This window comes from Vulpes lagopus, chromosome 5 (genome assembly GCF_018345385.1).
Source record: "Vulpes lagopus strain Blue_001 chromosome 5, ASM1834538v1, whole genome shotgun sequence".
In the NCBI taxonomy this organism is placed as follows: Eukaryota; Metazoa; Chordata; class Mammalia; order Carnivora; family Canidae; genus Vulpes; species Vulpes lagopus.
In genome coordinates, this window is record NC_054828.1 from 93,765,627 (window position 1) to 93,784,202 (window position 18,576).

Genomic DNA, 18,576 nt, shown 5'->3' on the forward strand with positions numbered 1-18,576 from the left:
CCATTGGAATTTCTTAGGGAATACCAGAAAGTAGGGTAGAAGGTTTCAGGGCCATTAAATCTATCTTGAATTGAGGAGTCTCAGCAAGAGGTTGAGAGGCCTAAAATATTAACAGGACTGGGCCAGAAAGGAAGAGACAATTCGGGCAAAGCAGGGGGCAAGGAGGCAGAAAGCAGGAAATACTGAGCCCAGAAGAGATTAAGAGTGGGTAGAACAGAATCGGGAGGGAAACATTCCCTGTTGTCCAACAGCAGGATTCACTAGGCTGATGGTCTTTGCTTGAATATTCCATACACAAGGCTTGTACTCAAGTGGTGTTTATGTGAAAGAATTTCTAAATGTTTGGAGAAGTGTTAACTTATAGTTTCTCTTTCCTTTAAACAGCTGTCTAGATTCATGTTTGAGGGACGGGAAATAAAGTTGGTCATGACCTGTGCAGCCTTTATCACAATGAATCCTGGATACGCAGGCAGAACCGAATTGCCAGATAATTTGAAAGCCCTGTTTAGACCCTTTGCAATGATGGTTCCAAATTACGCTTTGATTGCAGAGGTGAGCTTCATGTTATAAAGCAGGAAAAATTTAAGCATGTTTTTTATTTACCATTTGATTCTATTGAAATGGAAAGTTTCCTTTAGGATTGTGCCCTGGCACAAGTTACACATTATCGTTTGCTCTTCAGTGTAGATATGATTGTTATCACTTACAATGTTTTGATGTGTGTGCATGTGTGTATAACTGCTATATCCCTCCTGCCCAGAATGGTATATGGAAGATAGTAGGCCCCTTAGACTGGAATGAATCAGTTAATTTAATTAGCCAGTTCATTGGCGTTTATTCATTTCTAAGAATTAAAATGTCTGGGGACAACTGAGTGGCTCAGTTGGTTAAGTATCTGCCTTCAGCCCAGGTCATGATCTTGGGGTCCTGGGATCCAGCCCTGTGTGGGGTTACCTGCTCAGTGAAGAGTATTTCTCCCTTTCCCTCTGCCCCTGATTGCCCTCTCTCTCTCCGTGTCTCACTCTCTCTGTCTCACTCTTTCTCTCTCTCCCCCTCAAATAAATAAAATCCACCCCAAAATCAAAATGTCTGAATGCATTCTAAAAATTCTATTGCAATATTGTGATTTATAGGAAATAGATATTTGGTCACTCGATCCAAATAGATTTCCATACGTATTTGGTCTTCATCCACAGTTTCTGGTTTACAGCTCCTACAAACCTTGAAATTTTCTGTGATCAGGTGGTTAAAGTGTCTTTTGTTATGTTAGTGCGATGCTTTTTAGAAAGCCCTTAGGTAACCTAAGGATGGAGGGGAGGCTGGTTGCCCGGAGAACCAACCCTGTGATTACAGGGGAACCTTCAATCCCATGTCTGCCCTCTGGACAGTAGATAGGAGCTGGAGGTTGGATCAGCCAAAAGCCAATGATCAGTCAATCATGAACTTGTAATGAAGCCTCCATAAAAACCCAAAAGGACTGGTTTAGAGAGTTTATGGGTTGGTGAACACTTGGAGACTGGGAAGAGCAGGGTGCCTGAAGAGGGCATAGAAGCTCCAAGCCCTGTCCCCATACCTTGCCCTATGCATTCTTTTCCATCTGTCTGTTGATTCATATCCTTTATCTTCAATAAACTAATACTTGTGTTTTCCCGAGTTTTGTGAGCTGCTCTAGCAACCTAAAAGAACCTAAGCAGGAGGTCATTGTGATGTAAGAAAGACATTAGGGTTCAAGGCTGATGGCCAAGAAAGAATTCTTGAGACATCTTTGGTGCAAAAAGGTGGTTTTAGTAAAGCACAGGGACAGGACACGTGGGCAGAAATAGTTGCACTGGGATCATGAGGAGTGGCTCATTATAGACTTTCAATTTGGAAGGCAGTTACGGACAGTGTTAAGTCTCTAAGGAATTTTTGAAACAAGGTTCCCAGGACCTTGAGGGGGCTAGTTATTGTTAGGAAAAGGTCATTTATTACCATCTGATAAAACCTTAGTCATGAGACAGACTCTTCAGATGATATATGGATGGGTCATATGCTTGGAGGATGACTGCCAATATGTATCTTGGGGGTTAGAAATAAAGGAAGTTTCCAAAGGGATTTTTATACATTCAAATAGATTTACAGGATTCAGGGTGTCAGGCTAAGATTACCTTTTGCCCTTAGCAAAGTATCAATGTCCAGACAGTTGAGTCCTTAGAGAAACGTCACTGTGACCTTGTCTGTAAGTAATAAGGATATTTAATAATTTTCTTCTGCCTTTGTTTCCCACATCAGTTGGAACCTCTAATCTGTAGCAGTCAGAAACAGATAACAGCCCAGACTTGTGACCGGCATCTGAAGTGGGGGATGGGAAGCAGTCTTGTAGGACTGAGCCTTTAACCTGTGGAATCTGATGCAGTCCCTGGCATTAGAATGAAATTGCTCAGAAAGTATAGATTATTCCTGTAGCTAATAAATGCCTTTAATAATGCTAATTTATTCTTCTACAAGAAATAAAAGAAATTACCTAAGAATGGAATGGACCGTACCAAATCCTATAACTTTTATTGGTATAATACTTAGAGCATCTCATGGGTCTTCCAGCACCCTTTGTGGGCATGGTGGTGTGAAGAGCAGTTAAGACAGGTGGTGTTTTCCCTCTAGACCCTCTGTGGACAGGAATAATAAATGATTTGTTCATTGTCCAAAGCTGGTAGGAAGAAAACCAGATTTAGAACTCAGTCCAAAATTTTATTCATATCTCATCCTTTGTCTTGTTGTTATATTACTTAATGATCAATTGGGGAAATTTCAAAAAACAGTTTCTGAGTGCTATTAGCATTGTTGTTAAAGACTGAATGAATTGGGGTCTGTCCATAGTAAATATTTTTAATTACCTGCAATGTGCAGAGCATTGTGCTAATTTTTAGTGATAGTGTTAGGAGTTAGTTAGACAGTTACATAGTCCGGGCAGGGTCCCCAACAGGAAAATATGGAGTCAAAACAACTAAAATGAAACAGCACTGACATCCTGTTTTGCAGCTTAGATAGGACCATACTAGTGTTCTGCTTTGCAGCCTTTGCAGAAATGACTTCTGCAAAACATCCTAAAATAAGACAACCACAAAAGCACTTGTTTTTGTTTTTAAGATTCTATTTATTTATTTATTTGAGAGAGAGAGAGAGCATGAGCAGGAGTGAGGGGCAGAGGGAGAGGGAGGAACAAACTCCCTGCTGAGTAGGGAACACAAAGAGGGGCTTGATCCCAGGATCCTGGGATCATAACCTGAGCAGAAGGCAGACGCTTAACTGACTGAGCCATTTAAGCCACCCCAACAAAAGCATTTGTTAATATCATAGGCAAGGGGCAGTTAAGACCTAAGTCCCCAGATGCCAGCAAAAAAAGACCATCACCATAGAGGCATTAGCCTAATAAGTAGACAGATACATGACCAAAGCCCTGATTGGCATGACTCATCACACCCTGATTGCTTAAGATAGTTCCACAAAACTTTTTTTTCCACAAAAGAGTTTATAAAAACCCCTAAGCTTAGAAACTCCAAGGGCAACCTATTCAGGCCCTTCTCCCTCTCTAGGAGCTTTATAATCTTGCTCAATAAACTTTGCTTTGGTGCCCACCATTCCTTGTCTGGTCCCCTCTTAATTCTCTGAGGCAGCAACCAAGAACTTTGGGCAATTAGGGGACAAAAATCCTGTAACAATAGAGCAATAAACAAACAGGCATCAGTAAGAAACATTTACATCATTTCAAATCCTGATTCTGAGGCTAACTGCAGTGACTTGAATAGGTTATGGATTGAAGAAAAGATCCACACTCACCTCCACTGTCATCACCCAATTTATTTAGCCAAGAATGCAGAGACTTATCAGAAGGAAGATAACCTTCTAGGGCAGAGGAAGGGTACAAATCTGTGTAGGTTGCCTCAATACTCAGGGAGCTCTAAGGGAGCACCCAGCTATCACTGATTCTGTCCACAGGGTGGTGTTCCTGTAAGATGAGAGAAACTCAAGTCTTGCTTTTGTACTCATACCTTACAACACCATCCAACCTTCATAATGTGAATGTTTTCTAACAGAAGGCTCTACTGCTCCTTGAACTAAATGTCACCAAGGCCACATCTCATCTATAGAAAGAAAGCAGAATCACTGCTCAACCATCGCTGTATAACATTCCACCTTCCACCTTCTTGTAACACAGAAAATCATTTTCCTTTCAATCTTAAATGATATAACAACTTGGAGAGGTAAAATGCCTAAAGTATTTAGGCATTTTGATTTTGAATACATTGGTATTATGCTAATATGTTGCCATCAATACAGTATAAGAAGCATTGCATTGTACTTTTCCATTCTAGGTAATTCTATATTCTGAAGGATTTGAATCCAGTAAAATATTAGCAAGAAAAATGACTCAGATGTATAAACTCTGCAGTGAACAGCTCTCTCAGCAGGATCACTACGACTTTGGCATGAGAGCTGTAAAGTCTGTACTGGTCATGGCTGGGTAAGAAGCCAAAGTGGTCAAGAATGAAATTCTAACACGTAATCAAAGCATTAAACGACTAATTTACACACAGCTCTTAAAGTGACATAGAAATGGACTATAAATGTTAGCTGCTACCATCATCATTTTGCCTTACACTCCCCATGCCACAGTCAAATGGGGCATCTCTTCTCATTGCACAGAAGTTCTGGTTGGCCCCACACTGAACCTGAGTCTCCACCCTGGGCTTCGGCTAGCTTTCATTTCCCCTGAACCCATCACAAATATTGGGTTTAGTGTACTTAAAAGCCTTTATTACCGTAGGTAGGATGAGTAGACTTAAAAGGCACCATTTGTTATGCACATACAGTAAATTTAAGTCATACACATCACCTGACAAAGACCAAAGAAGTGCTGAGAGAAACTTCAGTGTCCTCCTTCTGCCCTCAGTCCAGGCTTCCATCCTAGGCTCCATTTCTGCCTTTACAGTATGGTCCAACACTGAGCTGCTTTGTAATTTCTAGTAAAGCAGCTTTCTAGTGTCTTCATGTCCCAACTTCTCTCTCTATAACTTCCTGAAACTCCTACCTCTGGACCCCCACTTTATCCAGGGTCTCTCTAGTCCTTTTTCCTAGGCCATGACTCACTGGTCTGGGATCCACAATCCAGGGCCTTTTCTGTCAGGCCCCTGTATCCCAGGGCTCTGAGCAAATCTCCCTGCCCTTCTCTGTTCTTTCTTTCAACCTCCCAGCTACAGTAGTTTTCCCCTTTACAGGACTGCCATGTAAAGACCAAGGATACTAAAGAGTTTGGATATACTTATACTCCAGAAACACGACCACATGCCAGTGGACAAGACAGACATGGGAGCAGTCACCTAGGACACAGTGCATGGGGGCAACCATTATAGGGCTGTGCCTGAGGTTCGCTGAGGAGGGCAATAGAGGAACTTTCTGGAGGAGAGAGTAACTGGGCTGGGTTTTGAAGGAGAAATCGAAGCAAAGCAGGACTTTCTGGGCTGAGAGAAAAGAAAGTTGCAGGAATGTGAATCATTATGGTGCATTCGAGAAACTGCAAATTCAGGTTGGATAAAGTCTGGATTGATGCAGGGAGGTCAAGGAAATACCTTTGCCATTCTTCTCAAAGCCATGTAGCCAGTGCCTTATCTGTCCTTGTGCTCTGATGGAAATGGACAATGGGTATGCAAGGAAAAACAATCCTCCCCTTCTAACTGGAATCCACAGAGGGGTGCCTTCCACAGCTTTTTGCAAATAGAATCCCTAACCTACTGGCTAGGAAAATCATGCTCAGTAGTATTAGGTCCTTGGAACATCATCTAAATTATACGTTTAAATTTAGGTCTTTAAAAAGGGAGAATCCAGACCTCAGTGAAGATGTGGTGTTGATAAGAGCTTTACGAGACTCCAATTTGCCAAAATTCCTAACAGATGACGCTCTTCTGTTCAGGTAAATTTCTAGATGTTACAGAATAAAGCATAGATGCCATGTAGAGGTAAAGGGTAGTCTTCTCTTCAGTTATGTCTGTGTCTTACAAGATAATAATGTGCTCATCTTTTCTGGAGAAATTTATTACAGTTTAAAAAATACTAGTTTAAAATAAAGAACCTAAAATTTAAGCATCAATCAGTCATTTCTTTTTTCTTTTTCAAAATATTGGTCACTAGGATGTGTGTTATACAAATTAGCATTTGATTATAAGTTCTGACCTAAGAGAAATTCCTGATCCCCCAAAAATCGGACTTGGGGCATAACATAAATGTGATGGCTTTTATCTTCTTCTACTTTTACTATTGAATTTTATGCTTATCGAGGTCATACATGTATATAGTTGTAAAAAGTATCATAAATTAGTCTCATGAGAAACAGTAGCTCCATGCCCTTCACCAACTCCCAATTCCCAAAGGCACTCATTTTTCAATTCTTTTGTTTCTTTATTTTGTTGTTATTTCCCTACATATTTTTATTACTGTATTTATGCTATTTTTTTATTTTTCAGTTTTAGATATGTGCTATAGAGTTAGTAAATGGAAGATGAGGATATGCACATGCACTTCTTCCCATCCTCTTACCCTCCCTGTGGTTATATTGCAGTCTAACTGGAGCTAAATGTCCAGGTTTCCATAATTTATTACAGCTTTATAAACAGTATCCACAGCTGAGCTACGTTTTCCTTGTTTTATTTTCTTTTCCCTGCATTTGTTGTCTTAGTTTTTATTTTTTAATCCTTTACCTACTTTCCTATAAATTTATTAATAATTTATTTCCAAATTCTGCCAGAGTATGTGTAAACCTCCTTTTAAAAAAAAAAAAACCTGGGGGATCCCTGGCTCAGTGGTTTGGCGCCTATCTTTGGCTCAGGGTGTGATCCTGGAGTCCTGGGATCAAGTCCCACATCAGGCTCCCTGCATGGAGCCTGCTTCTCCCACTGCCTGTGTCTCTGCTTCCTTCTCTCTCTCTCTCTCTAATGAATAAATAAATAAAATCTTTAAAAAATAAAACAAAATAAATTTTTAAAACCCCTTTAATTATATAAGACATTCTAGCAAATTTGTCTTTTTGGAGCCCTCTGTTCTTCTGCTCTAATCTGGATTGTTTGCCCATTATCTGTTACACATTGATCATCCTGGGATGCCCACTTATGATGGTGTTGAAGTTTCCTTTGCTTTTGTCCTGTCAGAACTTCTCATTTCCAGAACATGTCTACTGTCTTTTGGCAAAACACAATGATGAAAATGCCTACACCTTTATCTTTGCACACCTATGATATTTCTATAAAGTGATATTTTAGTACATAAGTTTCCTGGGTTTAATTTTTTTAAGATTTTATGTATTTATTCATGAAAGACACAGAGAGAGAAAGAGAGAGAGAGGGAGAGAGAGAGAGAGGGAGAGAGAGAGAGGCAAAGACACAGGTAGCGGGAGAAGCAGGCTCCATGCAGGGAGCCTGACGTGGGACTCGATCCTGGGTCTCCAGGATCACGCCCTAGGCTGAAGGCAGCGCTAAACCTCTGAGCCACCCAGGCATCCCAGTTTCCTAGGTTTTACAGAGTATGAGTATTTTTAATTTAGATAGATTCTATTAAAGCATTGTCCAAAGATATTTACATTTATACAAATGATTTTATGACAATACCTGTTTCCTTTTAAATATTTTAGAGAGTGACCAAAAGTTGTACACTATTTTAATATGCATTTCTTTAATTTTTAATGCCATAGAGCATTATTGCTTGTGTCCATTAGTCATTTACATTTATTTTTAGAGGGATCCCTGGGTGGCGCAGCGGTTTGGCGCCTGCCTTTGGCCCAGGGCGCGATCCTGGAGACCCAGGATCGAGTCCCGCGTCGGGCTCCCGGTGCATGGAGCCTGCTTCTCCCTCTGCCTGTGTCTCTGCCTCTCTCTCTCTCTCTGTGACTATCGTAAACAAATAAAAATTAAAAAATTTAAAAAAAATAAATAAAAACATTTATTTTTAGAGCATATTTCTATTGTGCTCTTTTTTATTGATTTGTAAGAAATCATAAACTTCATGTGGTATATAAATTGGAAATACTTTTCTAAGTCTATCATTCTTTAAGTTTATAGATAAAACCTTTTATCTCACACAAGTTTATGGGTTTTTGCTTGTTTGTCACTTTACCAACTTTAAAAATAATAGTTGTAGATTTCTTATCTTCCTTAGAAAGACCTTGGCTAGATGGAGGGTGGGTGTTTGTTATAATGAGGGTGTTGTATGTAAGTGATGAATCACTGAATTCTACTCAGAAACCAATATTATACTGTATGTTAACGAGATTTTAAATTTTTAAAAAATTTAAATAAAATAGAGCAGCCCAGGTGGCTCAGTGGTTTAGCGTAGCCTTCAGCCTGGGGCCTGATCTTGGAGACCCAGGATCGAGTCCCACGTCGGGCTCCCTACATGGAGCCTGCTTCTCCCTCTGCCTCTCTTTCTCTCTTTCTCTCTCTCTCTCTCTCTCTCTCTCTTTGTGTCTCTCATGAATAAATAAAATCTTTTAAAAATTTTAAATAAAATAAAATAAATTGAAAGTCCTTCTTAACCATAGTGTTGCAAAATACATCTCTTACATTTTCATCTAGTATTTTTGTTGTCATTTCATACTAAACTCTTTACTGCATTTCAAATATATTTGTGTATATAGTATGAGGTAAGAATTTAGCTTCTTTTTTACCCATAGAAATATCTCATATTATCTGCTTCTCACAGAGTTAACTTTCCCTTTACTCCCTTTTTTTAACCTACTACTAATTTCTATTTCTATTCCCATCTTAGTTTTCTAAATGCCCATTCAGTTATAAGCATGCATAAATGCTTTTGGAAGAAATTGAGATATAAATAAAATTTTTAAAATAAATTGATAAATTCATAATTTTCTATGTTTGGTACTATGCCATGTACTATGGACAATACAAACACATAAGAAATATTCCTTACCTCAAGAAGCTCCCAATGTACTTAAGAACATTGGTGTACTGTACAAGAAACAAAAAGAATCATATACAATATCAGAGAAATATTAGATTCTGGTATAACACATTGGACAGACTAGAACTGTTCATGTTCAGAAGAAAAGATCAAGGAGCAAAAGAAGATTCAATGTAATCAATGATTGTAATAAATTAATTGTAACAAATTGGGAAACATCAATAACTGATGGTTTTATTTTTGTTTTTCCAGTGGAATCATATCTGATCTTTTTCCTGGAGTCCAAATTCCAGAACATGATTATGGTATATTGCAGTCAACAATTATAGATGTCATGAGTAAAAAGAATCTTCAGCCTGAGACATGTATGGTTAAAAAAGTAATACAGTTTTATGAAACTATGCTGGTAAGACACGGTGTGATGTTAGTTGGGCCAACAGGAGGTGGCAAGACCACAGTTTACCAAATACTAGCAGAAACTTTAGGGAATTTGCATAAACTTGGTGTAGACAATCCCTTTTACCAACCAGTTAAAACGTATGTTCTTAATCCTAAATCAATTACAATGGGTGAATTATATGGTGAAGTTAACAACATAACCTTGGAGTGGAAAGATGGTTTGATGGCACTAAGTGTCCGAGCAGCTGTGAATGACACTTCAGAAGACCATAAATGGATCATCAGTGATGGGCCCGTGGATGCTCTTTGGATTGAAAATATGAATACAGTATTGGATGATAACAAGATGCTCTGTCTGGCTAACAGTGAGAGGATCAAACTCACACCTCAAATCCACATGCTTTTTGAGGTAAATATATATTATATGCCTTACTGTGGCATAAAATCATTCATTAGATTGGCATGCCATCATCAATTTTTTTTCTTGTTGATATATCATTTACTATCTGTAAGGCCTACCATGGTGTTTTGTTTATATACTAAATTGTTTACATACTTATCAAATTGTCCTTTTATAATAGAGTGTGTATCCTGAGAACCAAAGACTCTTAGATATTCCTGTTTCTCTCTAAACAAGAAGTAAAATAAATCTTCCTTAGCACTTGTTTCCTTTCTTTTGGAAATAATTAATATATAGCTTGATGATGTTACATAATTTGAAATACTTTCTAAGAAAAAAAAAGTTATATTTACTATGAATAAATTATCCCTCTGTGGCATGAATATTGGTGAAGGGATTGGAAGAGGAATGTGGACCTAATAGAGCTGTAAAATATTCTGGAAGCTACCACCCCTGCTGTACCCATTCACCAAACATGGATCAAATGCCTACTAAGTGCTAGGCATTCAGCTATGTATGAGATATAAGAATGAAAAAGTAAAGAAGTGAAAAGCAAAGAGGGGAAAAAAGAAATACTTCTACCTTCCCATAAGGATTTATTTAACATTATCCTCTTATATTTGTGTGGGGTTTTTCACCTTATGCCTCACTTACCTTTCCTCCTCCATTTTTGATTACTTAAGGCTGTCTCTCCTGTATACAAAGCTTTCAGTGTTAAGTTTAAACATGTGATCCATGAACATTGAAGGTGGAAGAATCAGAAAGTATAATTAACTACTTTTTGTTCAACTTCCTTGGATTTTAGGTGCAAGATCTAAGGGTTGCCTCTCCAGCAACAGTCAGTCGATGCGGAATGGTGTTCGTGGATCCTGAAGAACTAAAATGGATGCCTTATGTTAAAACGTGGATGAAGAGTATTTCTAAAAAAGTAAGGACAACCAGATACTCCACAATATATCCATCTGTCAAGATGGAGGCCCTGGTGTGCCCAAATTGCAGTAAGTTAAGAGATCTCATTGTGCTTCATGGAGGACATTCCAACATTATACCCAGTGCCTCTCCCTAAGAATTCTTGAGATGCTCCAGAAATGTTAATATCCTCCCCAAATCTGTCATTATCTGTTACCTCAGCCTGCCAGGCTGCCTAGGCACTGATTCCTGCCCACTCTCCCTGGCTTCTCTGCAGATTGGTTCCTCTCCAGGACAAATACAAACTGCTTCCTCAAGTCCCCCAAACACAGCTAGCACAGGCTGGGGCATTAAAAGACTCTGCAGAAGGCTTGGGACAATGAGGGAATCATAAGGCAGAAAAAGAACATTTCAATCCAGGCACTGTCATTGTTTTTAGATTGTAGAGCCCCTATCACCTCTGAGAGAAAGGAAAGCCAGTTTACCTCCCACCCAATCTTAGGTCTCTGGCCCAAGATGAGTTTTTACCTCAGAGAAAACATGCCACATTATTATATGGAACAGCTCAGGTCTATATCACCTTCTGCACCCTCTGCATTCTAAAACAAGAGTTCTCTTTGCCTTAGCTTAACAAGGGAGCTTTGGAGGTGTTGCATCCCATCCCAGCCCCCACTCCAGAGAGCCATCTTTTTTCTGCCTCTCCTCCTCCAAAGATGAATCAGGAAATTATTATTTTTTTCATTCTTAGGCATCAACATTTGAACAATAATATGTTCTAGTTTCAGAGTACATTATCAAAGAAAATAATCCTCAGAATTGACAATGTATCATGAACTACCATAAGATTTTAAACTTTCCCAAATTTACTCTTCTTTTTAAATTAATAGGCTGTGTTACTTAAAGCACTCTTAGGTTTATAAAAAACGTTTAATGGAAGGTACAGAGCGTTATCATATATACTCCTCCTCCAAATATAGTTTTTCCTATTAACATCCTGCACTGGTGTGGTACATTTGTTAAAAGTGATTTGTTAAAATTGATGAAACATTACTGATATATTATTATCAACTAAAGTGCATGGTATATGTTGGTGTTCACTTTCTGTGTTGTATAGTTCTGTGGGTTTGGACAAGTATGTAATGTCACGTATCCACTCTTATATAATTATACATAATAGTTTCACTGACTTAAAATCTGTACTGTACCCATACATCCATCCATATCCCCTCCCAACCCCTGGCAACCATTGATCTTTTTATTGTCTCCGTAGTTTTGCCTTTTTCAGAATGTCATGTAGTTTTTTCAGATTGGCTTCTTTCACTTAATAATACGCTTCTAAGTTTCCTCTCTGTCTTTCTGTGGCTTGATAGCTCATTTCTTTTTGGTGCTGAATGATATTCCATTGTATGGATTTACTAAGTCTATCCATTCATCTACTGAAGGACATCTTGATTGCTTCCAGGTTTGGGCAATTATGAAGAAACCTATAAACATCTGTATGTTTATCTGTTTTTGTGTAGATGTAAGTTTTCAATTCACTTGGGTAAAATACCTAGGAGTATGATTGCTGGATTTTATGATAAAATTTTATTTAGCTTTATTAGAAACTGCCAGTTCATCTTCCAAAGTGCTATACCATTTTGCATTCCCACCAGCAATGAATGAGAATTCTTGCTGCACATCCTCACCAGCATTTGGTGATATTGGTGTTTTAGATTTTCACCATTCAAATAGGTATGTCTTGTTGTTTTATTTTTTTTTTGTCTTTTTTTTTTTTGTCTTGTTGTTTTAAATGTGCCTTTCTCCAATAGGTGATCATGAATGTTTTCTCATATGCTTATTTATCATCTGTATATCTCCTTTGGTGAGGTGCCTATTCAAATCTTGCTCATTTTTCATTGTGTTGTTTCCTATTTTTGAGTTTTTCAAGTTCTTTTTTTATAATAAATTTATTTTTTATTGGTGTTCAATTTGCCAACATACAGAATAACACCCAGTGCTCATCCCATCAAGTGCCCCCCTCAGTGCCCGTCACCCATTCACCCCCACCTCCCGCCCTCCTCCCCCTCCACCACCCCTAGTTCATTTCCCAGAGTTAGGAGTCTTCATGTTCTGTATCCCTTTCTGATATTTCCTACCCATTTCTTCTCCCTTCCCTTCTTTTTTTTTTTTTTTTATTTAATTATGATAGTCACAGAGAGAGAGAGAGAGAGAGAGAGAGGGGCAGAGACATAGGCAGAGGGAGAGGGAGAGGGAGAAGCAGGCTCCATGCACCGGGAGCCCGACGTGGGACTCGATCCTGGGTCTCCAGGATCGCGCCCTGGGCCAAAGGCAGGCGCCAAACCGCTGCGCCACCCAGGGATCCCCTCCCTTCCCTTCTATTCCCTTTCACTATTATTTATATTCCCCAAATGAATGAGACCATATAATGTTTGTCATTCTCTGATTGACTTATTTCACTCAGCATAATACCCTCCAGTTCCATCCACCTCGAAGCAAATGGTGGGTATTTGTCGTTTCTAATGGCTGAGTAATATTCCATTGTATACATAAACCACAGCTTCTTTATCCATTCATCTTTCAATGGACACCGAGGCTCCCTCCACAGTTTGGCTATTGTGGACATTGCTGCTAGAAACATTGGGGTGCAGGTGTCCTGGCGTTTCATTGCATCTGTATCTTTGGGGTAAATCCCCAACAGTGCAATTGCTGGGTCGTAGGGCAGATCTATTTTTAACTCTTTGAGGAACCTCCACACAGTTTTCCAGAGAGGCTGCACCATTTCACATTCCCACCAACAGTATAAGAGGGTTCCCTTTTCTCTGCATCCTCTCCAACATTTGTTGTTTCCTGCTTTGTTAATTTTCCCCATTCTCACCGGTGTGAGGTGGTATCTCATTGTGGTTTTGATTTGTATTTCTCTGATGGCAAGTGATGTGGAGCATTTTCTCATGAGAAATGCTTGTTGGCCATGTCGATGTCTTCCTCTGTGAGATTTCCATTCATGTCTTTTGCCCATTTCATGATTGGATTGTTTGTTTCTTTGATGTTGAGTTTAAGAAGTTCTTTATAGATCTTGGAAACTAGCCCTTTATCTGATATGTCATTTGCAAATATCTTCTCCCATCCTGTAGGTTGTCTTTGAATTTTGTTGACTGTATCCTTTGCTGTGCAAAAGCTTCTTATCTTGATGAAGTCCCAATAGTTCATTTTTGCTTTTGTTTCTCTTGCCTTCGTGGATGTATCTTGCAAGAAGTTACTGTGGCCGAGTTCCAAAAGGGTGTTGCCTGAGTTCTCCTCTAGGATTTTGAAGGAATCTTGTCTCACATTTAGATCTTTCATCCATTTTGAGTTTATCTTTGGGTCTGGTGTAAGAGAATGGTCTAGTTTCATTCTTCTGCACGTGGCTGTCCAATTTTCCCAGCACCATTTATTGAAGAAACCGTCTTTTTTTCCAGTGGATGGTCTTTCCTCCTTTGTCGAATATTAGTTGACCATAAAGTTGAGGGTCCACTTCTGGGTTCTCTATTCCGTTCCATTGATCTATGTGTCTGTTTTTGTGCCAGTACCACACTGTCTTGATGACCACAACTGTGTAGTACAACCTGAAATCTGGCATTGTGATGCCCCCAGCTATGGTTTTCTTTTTTAAAATTACCCTGGCTATTCGGGATCTTTTCTGATTCCACACAAATCTTAAAATAATTTGTTCTAACTCTCTGAAGAAAGTCCATGGTTGATAGGGATTGCATTAAACGTGTAAATTGCCCTGGGTAACATTGATATTTTCACAATATTAATTCTGCCAATCCATGAGCATGGAGTATTTTTCCATCTCTTTGTGTCTTCCTCAATTCCTTTCAGAAGTGTTCTATAGTTTTTAGGGTATAGATCCTTTACCTCTTTAGTTAGGTTTATTCCTAGGTATCTTATGCTTTTGGGTGCAATTGTAAATGGGATTGACTCCTTAATTTCTCTTTCTTCAGTCTCATTGTTAGTGTATAGAAATGTCACTGACTTCTGGGCATTGATTTTGTATCCTGCCACACTGCCTAATTGCTGTATGAGTTCTAGCAATCTTGGGGTGGAGACTTTTGGGTTTTCTATGTTGAGTATCATGTCATCGGCGAAGAGGGAGAGTTTGACTTCTTTGCCAATTTGAATGCCTTTAATGTCTTTTTGTTGTCTGATTGCTGAGGCGAGGACTTCCAGTACTATGTTGAATAGCAGTGGTGAGAGTGGACATCCCTGTCTTGTTCCTGATCTTAGGGGAAAGGCTCCCAGTGCTTCCCCATTGAGAATTATATTTGCTGTGGGTTTTCATAGATGGCTTTTAAGATGTTGAGGAATGTTTCCTCTATCCCTACACTCTGAAGAGTTTTGATCAGGAATGGATGCTGTATGTTGTCAAATGCTTTCTCTGCATCTATTGAGAGGATCATATGGTTCTTGGTTTTTCTCTTGCTGATATGATGAATCACATTGATTGTTTTATGAGTGTTGAACCAGCCTTGTGTCCCGGGAATAAATCCGAGTTGGTCATGGTGAATAATTTTCTTAATGTACTATTGGATCCTATTGGCTAGTGTCTTGGCTAGTATCTGTCCCGGGGGGAGGCCGGATCCTGGGCTGTGTCCCGGCGCCCTGTGCTCCGGGGCCTGCGCTGTTGGATTCGCTCCCGCCCCGCAGCCCCCTCCGCGGAGCCGCTGCCCGAGCCCCTCCGAGCTGCTCCGGGTCCCGCCGAGCGCTGCAGCCCTTAGGGAGCTCGGCGCATCTCCCCGGGGCGCAGGTGCCTGTTAGTGTCCCCGGAGCCCGAGGGCACCCCCGCTCTCCTGGGTCCTGCTCCAACTCCCTGCGAGCCCCTTTCCGCGGGGAAGGTTGGTGCAGCTCCTGCTCCTCCGGGACGGGGCTCTCCTGTCCTGGGGACACTCACCCCGGCCTCAGCCCGGCTCCTCGCGGGGCCCCTCCCCCTTGGAGGCCTTTTGTGTCTTTATTTCTTTTTCCCCGTCTTCCTACCTTGATAGAAGCGCGAACTCTTCTCCCTGTAGCGTTCCAGCTGGTCTCTCTTTAAATCTCAGGCCGAATTCGTAGATTTTCAGGATGATTTGAAGGTTATCTAGGTAATGTGGTGGGGACAGGTGACCTGGGGACCCTACTCTTCTGCCATCTTGCCCCTCCTCCCTCGAGTTCTTTATAATATTTTGGATACAAGTTCTTTGTTGGGTATGTGTTTTATAAATATTCTCCCAGCCCGGCTTGTCTTTTCATTCTTTTTACAATCTTTCACAGAACACAAGTGTTATTTTGTTTTGTTTTTAAGATTTTATTTTTTATTCATGAGAGACACAGAAAGAGATAACTTCTTTATTTTAATGAAGTCCAGCTTATCAAATATCCTTTCATGGGTTGAGCTTTTGGCATTGTTCTGAAAACCATTTCCAAACCTAAGGTCACCTAGATTTTCTCATCTGTTATCTTCTAAAAGTTTTTATAGTTTTGCTTTTTACATTTAGGTCTGTGATTCATTTTGAGTTAACTTTTGTGAAAGGTGTAATATCTGTGTCTACATTCATATTTTTTTGTGCGTAGATGTCTAGTTGTTCCAACACCATTTGTTGAAAACACCATCCCTTCTCCATTGGATTACCTTTGTTCCTTTGTCATAGATCAGTTGATTATATTTGTATGAGTCTATCTCTGGATGGACTCTATTCTGTTCCATTGATCTGTGTGTCTGTTCTTTTGCCAGTATCACACTGTCTTGATTACTGTCACTTTATAGTAAGTCTTGAAGTCAGATAACGTCAGTTTTCTAACTTTGTTCTTCAATATTATGCTATTTTGGGTATTTTGCCTCTCTGTATGCTGAAATACACAAAATAACTTCCTGGTGTTTTGATTCAGACTATACTAAATCTATAGATTAAGTTAGGAAGTATTAACATTTTAACAATATTGGATCTTCCTGTCCATACACATTGAATATCTTTCAGTTTACTTCGCTCATCTCTATCTTTTCATCAGAGTCTTGTAGTTTTTCTTATTTAGCTCTTGTACATATTTTGTTGGAATTATACCTAAGTATTTCATTTTTTGTGCTAATATAAATGGTGTTATATTTTTTATGCCAAATTCCAATTATTCACTGCTGGTATATAGGAAAGCAATTGACTTCTATATATTAACCTTGCATCCTACTACCTTGCTATAAGTGCTTATTAGTTCCAGGAGTTTTTGGTAAATTCTTACATAGACAATCATGTCATCTGTGAACAAAGACATTTTTTTCTTCCTTCTGTGTACTCTACTTCTTTTTATTGTCCTACTGCATTAGCTAAGACTTCCAGTACAATGTTAAATAGGAATGATGAGAAGGGCTACATTCTTTTTAAATCTTTGGGAATTATTCCTCTCCTTACATAGATTTTTAAATTGCTGTTTTTTATATTTCTTGTTTTTAATTGTTCTTAATTATAAGACTGCATGAAACATATATTGACAGTTAACAAATGATTATAAGACATTGTCCACTACCCAGAATCTCCTCTATATGTCTCTTCCAAATCAGATTTTTTTATTTCAATTTGTTTCATATCTTGTGATGTTTATACCCTTTAATCTAAAAGTCACAGAACAGGGACGCCGGGGTGGCTCAGTGGTTTGGCGCCTGCCTTCAGCCCAGGGTGTGATCCTGGAGTCCCAGGATCAAGTCCCATATCTGGCTCCCTACATGGAGCCTGCTTCTCCCTCTGCCTGTGTCTCTGCCTCTCTCTCTCTCTGTGTCTCTCATGAATAAATAAATAAAATCTTAAAAAAATAAAAGTCACAGAACATATTGCAATACACAGATTTAAACTAACCCATTTCTAAATTTGCTTACATATTTCCTCTAGTCTTACTAAAATATTATTTGTTTATATGATTTTCAGCTGAATGAGGAAACCCAAGAATATATACTGAACCTTTTCCAACGTTATGTTGATGATGGTTTACAATTTATCAATAAAAAATGTGGCCAAGCAATCCCACAAGTGGACATCAGCAAAGTTACTACACTATGTTGCTTACTGGAGTCTTTGATACTTGGGAAAGATGGAGTTAATTTGACAATGGTATGAAAGGTTTTTCTCACTGCTATAAGGCTAGGAAAATGAGATTGTTGTATAGATGCTTTGCAAATAACAATTTTCTGTAAAACAATCATTTTTTATTTTTAAGTTAATATTTTAGTGGAGTAATGATTATGAATAGATTCATAGAATCTCAAAATTGGAAGGAATGTAAGAGAACCTATAGTTTACTTTTGTACTCAGTATTTAAACTTCCTACAGTGTACAACACATTCTGCAACACATCCCCAGTATGTGTCTGCCTAGCAGCTGCTTAAATATCTTCACGCAGGTGTAAACAAAGTGATAATAGTCCATTGAAAGACAGCCTTGAGCTTTTTTCTACATATCCCTTGCCATTCATTTTCTCCTCAGTGTATTTAAATATGTAAAACATTGCTCTGTGAACTCTTGAGTCAACCATAAGAAACACATATTGTACCCTTTTTAAAATGCATGAACCTAAACAAAAGAAAGCACTCTTTTGGCTTTGCAATTTAAGGATTCTTTTTATAAAGTTAAATAAAATACTAAAATTCTTTCTCCTTGTTCATTCAGGAACAAACAAAATTGAATACAGTACTATGTCAGACTTTTGTATTCTGTTATTTATGGTCTTTGGGTGGCAATCTAACTGAAAACTACTGGGATTCTTTCGACACATTTATTAGAACACAATTCGATGATAATCCTGATGCCAGGGTAAGAGCCAAATAAATTTCATTTTAACATAATTACTCTGAATCATTAAAATTAAATCTCAAGACTAAAATTTTAAAAGATTTAGTTCTGCAAATAAAAATATATCACTAAAAG

General features: G+C 38.9%; 1 protein-coding gene across 1 annotated transcript in view; it reads left to right on the top strand.

The window, feature by feature from the left end:
* Positions 1-18,576, top strand: part of DNAH6 (dynein axonemal heavy chain 6) — a 236,551-nt gene that overhangs the window by 97,835 nt on the left and 120,140 nt on the right. The window contains exons 31-37 of the mRNA XM_041756154.1: positions 385-552; positions 4,353-4,501; positions 5,840-5,947; positions 9,196-9,751; positions 10,548-10,670; positions 17,581-17,763; positions 18,319-18,462. Coding sequence (XP_041612088.1) covers positions 385-552; positions 4,353-4,501; positions 5,840-5,947; positions 9,196-9,751; positions 10,548-10,670; positions 17,581-17,763; positions 18,319-18,462 — 1,431 coding nt within the window. The remainder of the gene's footprint in view (positions 1-384; positions 553-4,352; positions 4,502-5,839; positions 5,948-9,195; positions 9,752-10,547; positions 10,671-17,580; positions 17,764-18,318; positions 18,463-18,576) is intronic.